This window comes from Canis lupus, chromosome 28 (assembly GCF_048164855.1).
Source record: "Canis lupus baileyi chromosome 28, mCanLup2.hap1, whole genome shotgun sequence".
Taxonomy (NCBI): Eukaryota; Metazoa; Chordata; class Mammalia; order Carnivora; family Canidae; genus Canis; species Canis lupus.
Window position 1 is genome coordinate 37,458,307 of NC_132865.1, and position 16,206 is coordinate 37,474,512.

The 16,206-nt window shown below is 35.0% G+C and overlaps 1 protein-coding gene across 4 annotated transcripts in view; it reads left to right on the top strand.

Annotated features, from left to right (window-relative positions):
• RB1CC1 (RB1 inducible coiled-coil 1) overlaps nt 1-16,206 on the top strand; it is a 98,050-nt gene that overhangs the window by 53,822 nt on the left and 28,022 nt on the right. For all 4 annotated transcript variants that reach the window (XM_072804636.1, XM_072804638.1, XM_072804639.1 and 1 more), the window contains 7 exons: nt 5,599-5,783; nt 5,953-6,139; nt 6,223-6,304; nt 6,557-6,618; nt 7,942-8,045; nt 8,477-8,603; nt 8,693-10,593. In XM_072804636.1, coding sequence (XP_072660737.1) covers nt 5,599-5,783; nt 5,953-6,139; nt 6,223-6,304; nt 6,557-6,618; nt 7,942-8,045; nt 8,477-8,603; nt 8,693-10,593 — 2,648 coding nt within the window. The remainder of the gene's footprint in view (nt 1-5,598; nt 5,784-5,952; nt 6,140-6,222; nt 6,305-6,556; nt 6,619-7,941; nt 8,046-8,476; nt 8,604-8,692; nt 10,594-16,206) is intronic.

The window sequence follows — 16,206 nt, forward strand, 5'->3', positions numbered from 1 at the left end:
TCTTCCAGTGTTTGTGATGGCCAGTCTACTTTTTGTAAACTTTACTCCATAGAATATAGCTTTTTGGGATACTAATACAAAATGTGTTCCATTGTCTTCCTTTGGTTGGCACTGATCTCCAGTTTTTTTATTTGTTAGCTCCTTGAGGATGTCAAAGGATTGCTTTTTTTTTTTTTTTTTTTTTTTTTTTTTAATTCTTAGCCTTGGGCTGCTCTTCAAGAATCCACACTTGTCTCTAGAGAAAGCATTGCTGGTTGCTTAACTGGCCTCCCCAGGTTTCTTCCACCTCCTAGGTCCTGGCCCTTGTCCTTCACTGCTTTCTTAGGTCTCTAGTAACAGGAATGCCACAGGAAGCTTAGTCGACATAACCATTAAATTATAGTTTACCATTACATGAGATAGCTCTGAATTCCTGATGTTTTTTTGTTGTTTCTTTGACAAAACCCTCAATAAAATGAATCAAACATAATTTATTTAACAAGACTTCTTTTGATGGTCATTTAGGTTGCTTCCAGATTTTCTTGTTACAAACATTGTTCTAATATGCCAGTACATTTCTATCTTTATGTGCATGGCCTAGTATTTCTTTAGGGACGATCACTGTAATGGAATTGCTGAATTAGGGTGTTTGTGCATTTTAAATATTAATTAGTAATGTGTAATAATATATCCTCCGTAAAGGAAAAATCTGTCAACACTCTTCTCATTAATTGAGAACAGTTTACTTTATATCAGTGTTTGCCATCTATTTCCTCTGAAATGTCATTTGCCAATTTTTTTATCCTAATGTTTCTGTAAGAATTTATTATAGTCTGGATAATCCTTTGTGTATTGTAAATAATACAGATACCATCTCTCTCTTTTTTAAGATTTTATTTATTTGACAGAGTGAGAGAGAGCACAAGTGGGGTAGAAGGAGAAGCAGGCTCCCACCGATCAGGGAGCCCAATGCGGGGCTCAATCTCAGCATCCAGGGATCATGACCTGAGCCAAAGGCAGACGCTTAACTGAATAAGCCACCCAGGCGTCCCACAGATACTATCTCTTTGTTGATAGTGTTATAAAGATTGTTATACAAATTTTAAATTTTGATCTAGTCAGATTTATTGGTCTTTTTTTTTTCATATTTTATGAACTCATCATTCCTTTAAAATCTTCAGATTTCTTTATAGCTGTTTCTGTAACAGAAACAGATAATAGATAGATAATAAACAGGTAATAGATTATCTGTAAGATAATCTATTTTCTCTCCTTTGCTCTCTCAAATCTCTTAGGGTATGTGTGAGTGTGTGTGTAAGTAGATGTAATACTACTACAGTCAGGGAACTACACTGAGTGGTTTAACATTTGGTTGTAATTTTTTTTTAATATGATGCTGTTGTTATCCTTATCTATATTCAATTCAGCAAATGGAGTTGTGTAATATGAGGATAAGTCATTTTTCTGGAAGTGTAGTTGCTGTGATGAAGGGGCTTCTGGTATTTTTTAATTTTCTTTAAAAAACAGAGCAGGGCTGACCCTTAAACTTTCTTGAAACCAAACTGAAAAAAATTTAGTAGACATGTCCTGCTCTGTTCCTGTGAAAATTTGAAGACTAATTTTTGGTGTCCTGTGATCATTGAAGCACCCTGTCTAACCATCTTCTTTCCCCCTGCTTTATTTGCAGCTTTTGCTAATGTTTTAAGCTGCGATAACTCATAGAATTTAACTTTTAGACATCATAACTGTTAAATATTCAGAATAATACTGTAAAATAGACATCAATGGAGGCCCTAAGATAAAAGTTGTCACCTGGGCTTGCCTGAGTGAATGGCTCTGAGAAAAACTGGTTATAATGTAATTCTAAATGGGCTCATGAGAGACAAACCATATCCTATTGAAGTTAGATGGTATGTGGCTGTTGGAACAACCTTTCAATCCTATATTTATGTGTTTGGCTGCCAAGAGATGTAAAGCGGCAAGGGTTTTAACTGAGACATCACTTCCACAGACAAGCTTTCTCAGATTTTGCAGTCTTAATCAGATCAGATTTATTTTCTCTTAGCATGTTGTACTTATCCTATATCATAATTACATTGAAGTGATTACTATTTTTTTAATGCGATTTCTTTAAGAATATAAGCTTCGGGGCACCTGGCTGGCTCAGTGGGAAGAGCATGTGGCTTTTGATCTTGGGGTTGTGAATTTGAGCCCCACATTGAGTGTAGAGATTAAAAACGAAAGAATATAACTCTAATCAGCAGGACTCTAGTCTCTCTTCCTCATTGCCCTATTCACAATGCCTTATCACGGTTTCTGAACTATAGTAGGTACACAGTCAATACTTCTTGAATGAGGGACACCTGGATGGCTCAGTTGGTTAAGGGTCTAGCTCTGGATTTCTGCTCAGGTCATGATGGGCACGGAGCTTGCTTAAGATTCTTTCTCCCCCTCTCTCTGTCCCCCACTCTCCCTCCCTCCATCCCTCCCTCCCTCTCTCTTTCAAAAAGATATATATATGTATATATATGTAGATATACATACCTACATATATACACATAGACATGTATGTATATTGAAAACCTGGGTTAGTGTAGCCTTGGGTTTGTGAAATTAGACTTCTCTTTAATCTGGTTTGAATCTTTCACATTTATTATTTGCAGATATCTCATCTGTTAGTTTTGTTACAGCTAATATTTTTTCCATTGCAGATATTTTTATCAGTATTTCCTTCAGAATGTGGTGGGTGAAAGTAGATAAATTCAGATTAATTGATTTGAGGAGTTGATTTTAGATCTTACATAAATACAATTTTGTGTGGTTTCTTCTACCTACATAGCAATTAAATCTTCTAGCCGGTCTTATAGAAAAGAGAAAAGAGACGCCTTGGTCATTCAGTCTGAAGAACCTATGACTGTTAATCTCAGCTGAGGCCATGATCTTAGGGTTGTGATATGGAGCCCCGCATTAGGCTCCAGACTGAGCATGGAGCCTGCTTAAGATTCTCTCTCCCTTTTCCTCTGCTTCTCCCCCTACCCCATTTGTTCTCTCAAACTCTCTCACACACTCTCTCTCAAAAAAAAAAAGAAAAGGAAAAAGACAATGGAAGGAGATTTATTGCCTAAATATCTTCTATGATAATGACCAGTTCAGGCAGCTTTAAGAGAAAAAAAACTTTTTTTTTAACCACAACACTTCTGAGGACATTATAGACCCTTCTGCCTGGCCTGACAGAAACTTCAACCGATCTGTGAAGCTACATTAACACTGGAGCCCTGAAAATTTATTCACTGTGTATCATTTTTCTAGTAATCTTCTTATCTTTAAAGATTGTCAGCAAAATAAGAAAACAACAGGGAATCTGCTTCCTAAACCAAAAGTTAACAAAATACAGCTTGAGGGGAGTTGTAAAATTTATTCACTGTGTATCATTTTTCTAGTAATCTTCTTATCTTTAAAGATTGTCAGCAAAATAAGAAAACAGGGAATCTGCTTCCTAAACCAAAGGTTAACAAAATACAGCTTGAGGGGAGTTGTAAATACTGTAGTTGTAAATATAACTAACAAGTTACATTTCTTTCAAATATAGTCATGATTATTTAATTCTTACTAGATAACCTAGTGAAATTCGGAATTAGGATATGGTATAGCTTAAGTTCTGCCTTCCCTCATCACTCAGTCAGCCATGTAATTTTCTTTTAAACTTAAACATCATGTAGCTATCAATCCTCATATTTACACATAAAAAATTAATTAATACTATGACATCAAGGAAATTTTACTTAACTTTTTAAAATTGAAGTACAGTTGACATAGTGTTAACATTAGTTTTAGGTCTACAATATAGTGACTGAACAATTCTATACATTACTCAGTGCTTACTGTGATAAATGTAATCACCATCTGTCACCATAACATTATTAAAATATTGTTGGCTATATTCCCTGTGATTTTCATTTCTATGACTTATTTTAAGAGGCTTGTACCTCTTAGGAATTTTTCTACTTAGTCTAAATATTATACTAAGAATGCCTTAACAAATAGAGAATTTATTTTATTGAAAATAGATTTATATTTTTTCTTTTAACAACATTTGCATGTATATGTTTTTCCTGTCAGAAGATTATTAGTGGTCTAGAATTTATTTTGAGGGGATTGATTATCTGGGGTTTTTTTTTGTTTTTTGTTTTTTTGGATTCAGTAGAAAGTAGTTAAACTTGTAAGGTTTTAACACAGTTGATAAAAGCAGTAAGTTATTTTTAAAGTCAGAAAAAATATAGCCACAGTGGAGCGTATGGCATATTCAAAGGTAAGTAAGTTATAAAATTACTGTTGAAATTGTCTTATTTTCAGATAAAAAGTGATTTTGACTTTAACACACATCATTTAAATTTAAATATTTCCTTGAAATTTAGGAAGACACAAAAGCAGAAAGGAGAGAGAGGACTACCAAAAAGTTAGAAGACATGTTGTTGCTGGCCATATTAAGTTCCTAGAAAGATAATTATTTACAGTAGCAAGTATGGCAGTCAGACAGACATGCAAATCATAAAGCTTCTATAACACACTAACCGTTTAGTAAGCAGAGTAGGAAAAAGAACCTATAAATACAATAAAAATACTTAGTAATAAGCTTATCAAGATGGCTTTGTACCTTTTTTTAAGTGTTTGCTCTTGGGTTTTTTTTTTTTTTAATGTTTTGCACATAAAACTACCTTATTTTAAATATGGCACATCTGTCTAACTTAATTTATAGCCCCAACACCATCCCTTCTTAACAAAATGATGCAGAGTTCACCTTTGAAAACAAGTAGGTAAGGATAGCTAAGAAAAAATATAATAGCTATTTTTCCTACCAAATAATAAAAGGTATTGTAAAATTGCATATTTAAGTTGTTATTGTTCTAACAACATGAGCATATACGTACACATGTATGTGTGTATGTGTATACATACATGAGCATGTATAGACACATGTATAACATGAGCATGTATATACACACATATAAAAACATGAGCATGTATATATACATGTATGTGTATGTGTGTATGTGTATACATACATATATATAGTGGAACAAAATATAGTTCAGAAATACTGGAGAGAGGAATGATATAAATATGTATACACATACATATACATATAGAGTGGAACAAAATATAGTTCAGAAATATTGGAGAGAGGAATGACTTACTCATTTGGAGAATTGTACAAAGTACTGTTGAATATCATTGGTTAGATTAAGTCGGTTATTTCATGGCTTAAAATCAGTGACCATGTTTTACTTAATGTCATGCTCTGACTGACCCATGGTATAGTAGGAGCCTTGATACAGAGGTTCTAGTTCTAATTTGACTTTTAAAGTATGTCCTTGGATAAATTACTTTATCTTCCCAGTGGGTTTCTTTTTTTTCCCTCCTTGCATGAAAATGTAATAATTAGATGAGCAGAGACTTCTTAAAAACAATCGTTTTTAATGAACATATCTACATTCAAGATAGTAGATTTTAAAATCTTGTTTAAAAGTTAGAACAGTTCATATAACAAAGGTTTTCTCTTAAATGAATGTTGATATCTTTCATGAAAGTTAATGTTCTTTAAAATATTTTCTCTCAAAGGGATTTTTAGCTAATCAGATGAGAGCTGAAAACTTGAAGGATGCATCTGTATTACCTGATTTGTGCCTGAGTCATGCAAATCAGTTGATGATTATGTTGCAAAATCATAGAAAACTGTTGGATATTAAACAGAAGTGTACCACTGCCAAACAAGAACTAGCTAATAACCTACATGTCAGACTGAAGTAAGTGTTTCTCTAACATCTAATTTTGGATGTTTAGAAGTGGTTTTTTAGTTACTGCCAAGCAGTGGAGTAATTTTCCCTTATCATTATATTGAAATACTTGATAGGTTGATTAATTTGGGATTAGATCATTTTTATAGAGTTTGTGTGTCTCAATTCCATCCTATAGGTGGTGTTGCTTTGTAATGCTTCATGCTGATCAAGATGGAGAGAAATTACAAGCTTTGCTCCGCCTTGTGATAGAACTGTTAGAAAGAGTCAAAATTGTTGAAGCTCTTAGTACAGTTCCTCAGATGTACTGCTTAGCTGTTGTTGAGGTTGTAAGGAGAAAGATGTTCATAAAACACTACAGGGAGGTATGGAAATTAAATTCTATTTTCATTGTGTATGAGCTTTATGAATTGGTGTGTGATATTAACATAAACTTTCCTCCTCTTAGTGGGCTGGTGCTTTAGTCAAAGATGGAAAGCGATTATATGAAGCTGAAAAGTCAAAAAGGGAATCCTTTGGGAAATTATTTAGTAAGTGTTATGCACTAATAAATTTATTTTTAATGAAAAATGTTTTTATTTGTAGATATGAGTATGTTATGTAGCATGTATGTGATATTAGTTACCATTGAAATCTGGAGAAACATTCCTTTTAAGGTCTGTAGAGTTGAGTCCATTGTTAAAATTTAAATATGAAGAATTGTTCATTTGTTTTTCAAAAACCAGAGTTTTTTCCCCTGAAATACAATATAAAATAACCATATTGCTAATTTCTTTACACAGGGAAGTCCTTTTTAAGAAATCGTCTGTTTAGGGGATTGGACTCCTGGCCCCCATCCTTTTGTGTACGTATTTATTTTCTAACCATGACTGAATTTTGTATGTTTTCAAACCTTTATTTGAGAAATAGTGATATTTTTAGAAACATAGAATGTTCTTTTATCAACATAAAAATGGTTTTAAAAGTCAGTTGTCATGAAACTTGAAAATATATTCATATTTTTTGATCAAGAGTTTTCATAACATAGGAGGATAAGCCACACTACACTGTTAAGCTGTTAATTGGTAGGAGATTTTCTTATTATTTTGTGTTTGTCTCTCGCCGTCTTCTCATTCCCTTTATCTTTCCCCTCCTTCTTTCTCTCTTCCACCCTGTCCTTTCTTTTCCTTCTGTCCTCTCCCCCTTTTTATTCTCTTTACTCTTGTTTTAATCCTTTGTTTACGAATCAGAATAGGGTGATTCTTCAGGTGGTCTTCATTGAAACTCTGAAAAGTAAGTTTGTGTTTTTAAACCAGAATTACTGGGGACCATTCATTTTATTTCATGAGAAACCAATGATTCTGCAGGTCATAGAAGTTTGGGAAGTGCTTTAGGTTTTTTTGTTTTCTCTTCAGATGCATTACTTAGATAACATGTTTCTTTACTGCAGGATTTCTTAGAGCTTTAAATGTATGTATTTTTTAATGTAATAGGGTTTCCTGCACTCATTTCTTTAGGACCCCTGTTTAATGAAGAGCATCTTGATATCTAAATCTACTTAGGTAATGATTGAAACAGAGTTACTTTAAAATTTGTATTTCTTGACAGTATTATAAAGAAATGGTAGGACTTACCAGATCATTTCTTTTTAAGAAGCTGAAATTGACTAAGGTATTTTTGGAAATATAATGGAAAGGTCAAGGGAAAGGCAAAGAAGGAAATGTTACCTAGGAAACATCTTTTTACCATTTTAAAACAACAACGCATGTTAGTTAATTGATAGGAATAGACGTAGGGCCAAGGCTAGAGAGATCTTCATGGTCATGTCACAAGTTAAGGAAAAATTTGGGAATAGTCTATGTGCTGGTGAAACAATTGGGTTCCTTTAATGTTGATAGGATGCCATCTCATTTTTAAAAACCTGATGAGAAAAGGAGGAACAGTCACATCAGTTGATCACCAACAGCTATGGTTCCCCATTATTTAAGACTCAGTAATATAGTATATGTGTTAGTTTTTGAATAGTTCATTTTTATTTTATTCTATTTCTTAAATGTCAGTAGATAATTTATAGCATTTTTGCTTCTTTCTTATATTGAAATTAATTATAGTAAAAAAGCCTTTATAAATTTGTCCTGTACGTTTTTTGGGTTTTTTGTTTGTTTGTTTGTTTGGTTTTTTTGTATAGACTCAGAAGCCTCGAAAGTTTGACTGTGAACTTCCAGATATTTCATTAAAAGATTTACAGTTTCTGCAATCATTTTGTCCTTCAGAAGTTCAGCCATTCCTCAGGTAAATGTTACTAGTATTTTTAACTTAGTTACCACCCTAAAATGTTTTGTTTTGGAGCTGTGGAAAGAAGCACTGATAGTCTTAGGAGATGCCAGAATATAGAAATATTTTAGAATAGGCTGGCTTTCCTATACTGCTTTAGGAAGTTTCTGGGGAATATGCAAATAATCAGAAAATGAAGATAAAGTAAAAGGAAATTAATTGCTTACATGTAACTGATTTTTTTCAAGTAATTACTCTGACACGTAACTGTGGGAGATTGCTAATTTATCACTTTAATGATTATATCTAGACCTCTTAAGCTATTTCTGGTATTGATTGAAAGCAGATATAACCATAGTTATTTTTCACATAGATTGAAATATTTGGTTGTAGGTATCCATCTTTTCATTACGAAATCACAAATCTAATTTGATTGTATTCTGTTTCAGGGTTCCCTTACTTTGTGACTTTGAACCTCTTCACCAGCATGTACTCGCTCTACATAATTTGGTAAAAGCAGCACAAAGTTTGGATGAAATGTCACAGACCATTACAGATCTACTGAGTGAACAAAAGGCAAATTAAGTTCTTTCAAGTGATTTGCTTCATTAGTATAAAATGTTTATGTTGCTGCAGCTCTGTAAGCCTGTCCCTCTCTTTTTCAGGCATCCATAAGTCAGACATCCCCACAGTCGGCTTCCTCACCAAGGATAGAAAGTACAACAGGAATCGCAACTACTACCTCACCGAGAACTCCTCCTCCACTTACTGTTCAGGATCCCTTATGTCCTGCAGTGTGTCCCTTAGAAGAATTATCTCCAGATAGCATTGATGCACATACATTTGATTTTGAAACTATCCCCCATCCAAACATAGAACAGACTATTCACCAAGTTTCATTAGACTTGGATTCATTAGCAGAAAGTCCTGAATCAGATTTTATGTCTGCTGTAAATGAGTTTGTAATAGAAGAAAATTTATCATCTCCTAATCCTATAAGTGATCCACAGAGTCCAGAAATGATGGTGGAATCACTTTATTCATCAGTTATCAATGCAATAGACAGTAGACGGATGCAGGATACAAATATATGTGGTAAAGAGGATTTAGGAGATCATACTTCTCTAAATGTCCAATTGGAAAGATGTCGAGTTGTTGCCCAAGACTCGAATTTCAGTATACAAACCATCAAGGAAGACCTCTGCCACTTCAGAACATTTGTACAAAAAGAACAGTGTGACTTCTCAAATTCTTTAAAATGTACAGCATTAGAAATAAGAAACATTATTGAGAAAGTAAAATATTCTCTGGAAATAACACTAAGTGAAAAACATCAAAAAGAACTGCAGTCTTTAAAAAGTGAATATGAAGGCAAGCTTGATGCACTAATAAAGGAGAGTGAAGAAAATGAAAACAAAATTAAAAAGCTGAAAGGAGATTTGGTATGCCTTGAGGAGGTTTTACAAAATAAAGATAATGAATTTGCTTTGGTTAAACATGAAAAAGAAGCTGTCATCTGCTTGCAAAATGAAAAGGATCAGAAGTTGTTAGAAATGGAAAATATAATGCACACTCAAAATTGTGAAATTAATGAACTGAAACAGTCACGAGAGATAGTATTAGAAGACTTAAAGAAGCTCCATGTTGAAAATGATGAGAAGATGCAGTTGTTGCGGACAGAACTTCAGTGCTTAGAGCAAAGTCATCTAAAGGAGTTAGAGGACACTCTGCAGTTTAGGCACACACAGGAGTTTGAGAAAGTTATGACAGACCACAGAGTGTCTTTGGAGAAATTAAAAAAGGAAAATCAACAAAGAATTGACCAGATACAAGAGTCTCATGCCACAGTTATCCAGGAGAAAGAACAACAGCTACAGGAATTAAAACTCAAAGTTTCTGATTTGTCAGACATGAGATGTAAGTTAGAGGTTGAACTTGCATTGAAGGAAGCAGAAACTGATGAAATCAAAATTTTGCTAGAAGAAAGCAGAGCCCAGCAGAAGGAGACCCTAAAATCTCTCCTTGAACAAGAGACAGAAAATTTGAGAACAGAGATAAGTAAACTAAACCAAAAGATTCAGGATAATAATGAAAACTATCAGGTGGGCTTGGCAGAGCTAAGAACTTTAATGACAATTGAAAAAGATCAGTGCATTTCAGAGTTAATTAGTAGACATGAAGAAGAATCTGATATGCTTAAAGCTGAATTAAACAAAGTAACATCATTGCATCAGCAAGCATTTGAAATAGAAAAAAACCTGAAAGAAGAAATAGTTGAACTGCAGAGTAAATTGGATGCAGAATTGAGTGCTCTTGAAAAACAAAAAGATGAAAAACTCACCCAACAGGAAGAGAAGTATGAAGCTATTATCCAGAAACTTGAGAAGGACAAAGAGAAGTTTGTCATGAGCAAGGAGCAAGACAGAGAACAGTTAATTCAGAAGCTTAATTGTGAAAAAGAAGAAGCTATTCAGACTGCCTTAAAAGAGTTTAAATTGGAGAAAGAAGCTGTTGAGAAAGAGTTATTAGAGAAAGTTAAACATCTTGAGGATCAAATAGCAAAAAGGTAAGAATTACTGTAGTCTGTAATTATAAAATTAAAATACTGGTGATTCAAATTTTATTTTTTTATTTTTTGGTGATTCATGTTTTAATTGTATATGTAATCACAGTACCTTGATTTACTTATCTTAGGCCAATATGGTAATTGAGATATTTTTATAAAGTAAAACCTTTTACTTTAACCTTTTACTTTATAGTTAGCATTTCTTTCAAACATTTAAAAAAGTAACAGACTGCATAAGCTTATTAGTGGCTTTTCAAAATGGATGAGTATCATGGATTTCCAGAGAAACAGATTTTTTTGAAAATTTCAGATGTTTTCAAGGGCTTCCTTTTTAATTCATTAATTTCCTTCTTTTGGTTTATTTGAAGTCTTTTTTCCTAATTTCTTTTGTTGAAACATTCTTTTTAAATTGTATGTATGAAAGGTAACAGTTTCATCTGAGCAGTGCTTGCTTACTTAGTAAAGACTGAATTCTAAATTGGGGCTAAATGTTTCAGCACTATTACTTCCTTGATACTACAATTTCAGTTATTCCCTGTGTTATTCAAAAGATCCAGGTTTTTATACAGTCGCGGGTTTTTTGTGGGTTTTTTTTTTTTTTTGCATGTTTAATATTGTGACTGATATTACTACCTTTTTTTTTTTTTAAGATTTTATTTGTTTATGAGAGACAGAGAGAGAGAGAGAGAGACAGAGATACAGGCAGAGGGAGAAGCAGGCTCCATGCAGGGAGCCTGATGCAGGACTTGATCCTAGGACTCCAGGATCATGCCCTGGGCCAAAGGCAGGCGCTAAACCGCTGAGCCACCCAGGGATCCCCTGATGTTACTACTTTTTGATCAGTATTTCTGCTTTTTTTAAATTTCACTGAGGGTTTTATGACCTAACGAACAATTTCTAGAACATTATCAATTAGTTGTATCATTAATTTTTCTGAGTGACTATATTTATAGGTTTGTATACCTTATATATTTTAACCTGTTTCTTGCCTTACTGCTTCTGTAGTCTCTTGTGGTAGACTCTCTGCTGTGTAATATTCATATATTGGTATTTGATTAAACCGCCCCTTCTGTTTTAAAAATAGGAACTCTATGTATTCTGGGGGGCTTGGAGGATTTAATACAGAAATTAGGGCCTGCACGAATGTTTACAGAACAGGTCAAGGGAATGACTGCTGAAAACCAGGAAAGCTCTGGGTGAAATATTAGGAAAAGAGATGCTGAAGTACCCACCAAAGCTGACAGTTATTCGTTTTTCACTGGAAAGCTGCTGTAGCAATCAAGAGTCTCTTCAAAGCTCCAGTAATGTGGCTCATTCCACAACACAAAATGGGTAGTTCTCAGTTACTTGACAGGAAACTCCTGTGAAATTTCATCTGTTTGCATATACCTTTGGAGAGTAAGCCTGAACTGCTTTTCTGTTTCCCGATTTGTGCATGTTCTTTTTATTGGCAAACTTGGAATTAGAAGGGATTTTGGGAAATAACGCATCTCTGCAATACAGTGCAGATGAGATTCTAGAAGAGGGGTGAGAGCAATGGCTGCATGATGATAGTCTAGCACTATATATACATTTGCAGCTCAGGAATCCTTCGTGTCTCTTTTACCCATATTGAACTTCCAGATGGAGACACTTAGAATGTCATGTTTTTGTTGGACATGATTCAACTTATGTCTTTCATATCACCTCAGATAGTCTCACCTTCTTCAAAAGGTGAGATTCAAACTTAAGTCATTGTAGCCATCCTGTTCATTTATCTTTCTGCACAGACTCAATCTCTCTTTGGTAGTCTGCAGGTTAAGTATTGAAATATAAGGTTAACTACAATTGTCACAACACTTATTACATAGTAGGATACTGAGAGAGGGGGATAAAGATAAAAAATTCATCCATATATATAGGCTTAATTTGGTAGTCTCTATTTCTATAACCAGTCTTGTACCTCTGGTTGATATTTACAGCTTCCTTCTGTTTGTTTTGTTTTGTTTTTTCTTAGACATTACCTCACCTGATTTTACTTGACCTGAAGAAACTGCCATTAATGATTCCTCCTATAATATAGTTGCTGTGGTTTCTCATTTGACTGTTTATCAGTGGACATGGCAGTTCTAAGAGTTTTCTCAGCCGAGAAAAGCTTCTGACTTCTAGGCATATTCCTCTGTGTTACAGTGTAGGAACTGTTTTCCACTGACAGTTAAGTTGTATCAGTACATACTGCAGTTTCCTTCTTGGTGTGTTGATTTAGTGCTGTGATGAACCCTAGGTATCTGTGATAGTTTAAGCTTCCAGTTGAATGGGACCCTGGTTGTGTCTCTTGGCAAAGGAATTCTTTTGGGGGGAACTAAACTGGCGAAGTCCAAAGTTGTAGGGACAGGAAGCAAAATTTTCACTCTTGGCTCATTGAAATAATAGTTACTCCAATTTTTTTTCTTTTTCAAATTTTTATTTAGATTGTAGTTAGTGTAGTTAGTTAAGATGTATGTTATTCCAATTTTTATCCTTGGTTCTCCAACCTGTATATTGTAACTGTGGAGGAATTAGTTTCACAAAGTAGTGTCTGGCTCAGGGCATGTACTGTATTCTTTACATTAGCCATTCAGAATTACAAGGTGCCTGAGTGGCTCAGTCGGTTAAGTATCCAACTCTTGATCTCAGCTCAGGTCTTGATCCCAGGGTCATGAGTTCAAGCCCCACATTGGGCCTGTAACCTACTTAAAAAAAAAAAAAAGTCACCCATCTGGTACTGTAATGAGTTATTAATACATTGATCCACAGTTGTATCAAACCAGCTGCTTTAAGGATTGGCATACTAGGTAAGATAAGTGACTTCATGGACATGAGGCTGTTGCTACATATCTTTGCACAATGAAATTCCTTGTTCAGAAGCAGTTCAAGTAGAATATCGTAACAGTGAATAAGCCTTTTTGTATGTTCAGGAATGGTTCTTGTAGAAATAATATGGGCATGGAAGGTAATTGTTTTTTTTTTTTTTTGGAAGGTAATTGTATATGGAGAATAATAGACTATTCTTGTGAAGACAGATTACTGTCCTTTTTATGAAGAAGCGGTCCAGTGTAATCAGCCTGCCATCCAGTAGCTGGCGAGTCTCCTAGAAAAGCACAGCAGTATCGAGTTCACTGCTTGTTACTAGATGTATAGAAATCCATATTGCTGAGCCCATATGTAACCTCACCTCCTGCCTGTATGGACAGTCAGCCTTTTGAATAGGACTGGTTGAATAGTCACAGAATAATCAGATTGCCCATCTGATTATTAAGAGATTCTTCATAGTCAGACATAGTATACTCAGAGAATTTACATGTCCTTATTCTTACCTACCCTGCACATTTCAGGAGGCTGATCCATATTTCATTTCCAGAAATATTCCTACCAGGTTTCAGTCCAGTTTCTTCCACCCCTCACTATCTAGCCAACACCTTGGCTGGCCAGTCTCCATGAATCACTGCAAATCTTTGCCCTGACCATTTCTCCTCCTAAGTAACTTCAAGTATACTGCTTGACATATTCCTGCTGGGAGGATTTCCCTTCACTACTGTTCTTTAGAGCCACTCTCCACTGGGTCTCTAATACCTCAACTATACTTTTGAATAGTGTCAGTATATTTTGCAGAATCATATGAACCCAGGCCTACCAGTTTTTTCCACTCATCAGAGTCATGTTGGAGAGAAAGGAGGCAATGTAGCAGTAGAAGGTACCTTGGGAACCTGAATCTTGATCTTTTTGTACTTGTGCCATATTTTGTTGGCTCTAATGTATGCCACGTTTAACTTATGATGGAATGTTGCTCTTTATACCCAACTTGATGGCTTAGTGGCTTAGACAGTATTAGTACCCACTTTATGATGAGTAGCACAAGACACAATTAAATTGGGGGACCATGATTAGTCTTTTAATCTCTACATACCCAATAGCAGGCCATGGCTACTTTACAATAGGAAAATAGTTATACACTTCAGATTTCTAAGAGTCTCAACTGTGGTTCTCCTACAAAACTTGCCAGATGTTCTAAACAATATACATTTGTGCTACAGACACTTGAAGCATCTTCAGGGAAGTGTAGCTCAAGGGGCAGAGCCACACAGAACAGGGAGTTATTTCATAAATGAGTCAGAGCAGCATGCCCAAATGTACTATATATATTGCCTCCAAACTTCAGAGATGCTCACCTACAAGCAGCTTGTCCCTTCACTTTAGAGGGGACATTCATTGATTGGACCATTGGATACTTAGAAATTTCACTGTGCTGACAAGGTCCTGAATTCATGGACTTTATTGTTCATCCTCTGGCACTCATGTGTCTTGCTTTGGTAGCTCAGGTAGTTGCTGCTTCCTGTTTACTCAGCCTAAGGAGCACAAATGCCATAAATGTATTGGATTAGAATGATATCTGTTTTTCCCCACCCCTATCTCAGGTTAGTATTAATATCTTAAGGAATAGCAGGAAGATCAATATCCCCTGCCAACTAGATTTTAACACAGGACTGGAGAACTGGTATGATCCAGAGATAAGACATTGGAAGTGTATTGCTGTTGCCATAGGTAAAATCTTACTGCTGCTTGTAGTTGACTAGGGGTTGACAAACTGGCCGGTGAGAATCTGCTTACCACTCAAATACAGCTGTATTTGAATACACAGATGCCTGTTCCTTTACCTATTTGTTGCCTGTGGTTGTTTTTGGAAGAATTAAGTAGGTATTGCAGATCATCTCACTTACATTTTACTCTTTTTTCCCCCCTTTGTAAAAAGTTTTCAACCCCTAGTGTATGCTTATAGCTATGAAGAGGGAAGAAATCACTAAATCATTAGTTCCATGTCTAATAATAGTGCCTTGTTGATTCCTCCAGCAAAGAAGTCATATGTGAAATAACAGTTTTCTTGGAGTCACTACCTGATTAAATTTATGAGAATCCATCGCTTGTTTTTGTATGTTTTCTACAGGACACATACTTAAGTTGACTAAGAATGTTATAGAAATTATACGAAGTGAGAGATTGTTTTAGGGATTCTACTTGACTTCTTTATCATAGTAGTTTTAGGAAGGGAACCAACAAGGAGTTTCCAACAGTTGCTTTTATGTCTGTTCCACTAGAGATTCTAGATGTAAGGATGTATCGTGTGTCTTTGGTAAAGGGACCCACTGGACCCAAACTCCATTTATCACATGGCTATCAGTAATCTCCTGGTGGACCACAGTGGCATTAGAGTCCCCTCAGAGTCAGTATTCTTTAGTCCCCCCAAAATTGGTTACTTTCCCAGAATACACACTCAGCCTGAAAAGTAGGCATAGGTTCTGTGCCAAAGACTATAAAGGAGACAGCATTATAAAACTTCGGCATTATAGTTGGTGACTGACTCAAATCTTGGGATTAGGTAAGGGATGGTGATTCTCTTTAATTAATTAAATCAGCTCTCTGAGCACTAGATACTGAGTTTTTAAAAAACAGCTAAAAAAAAAAAAAAGTTTAATCATCCTTTATCATCCCATTCTGTCATAGCCTTGTGGACAGCCAGTGCCAAAGATTTTTCTGGGTCAGACCTTATGATTACTGCTCTGGCTCTGCTGCCTGAATATACCACCTCATGTCTTTGGT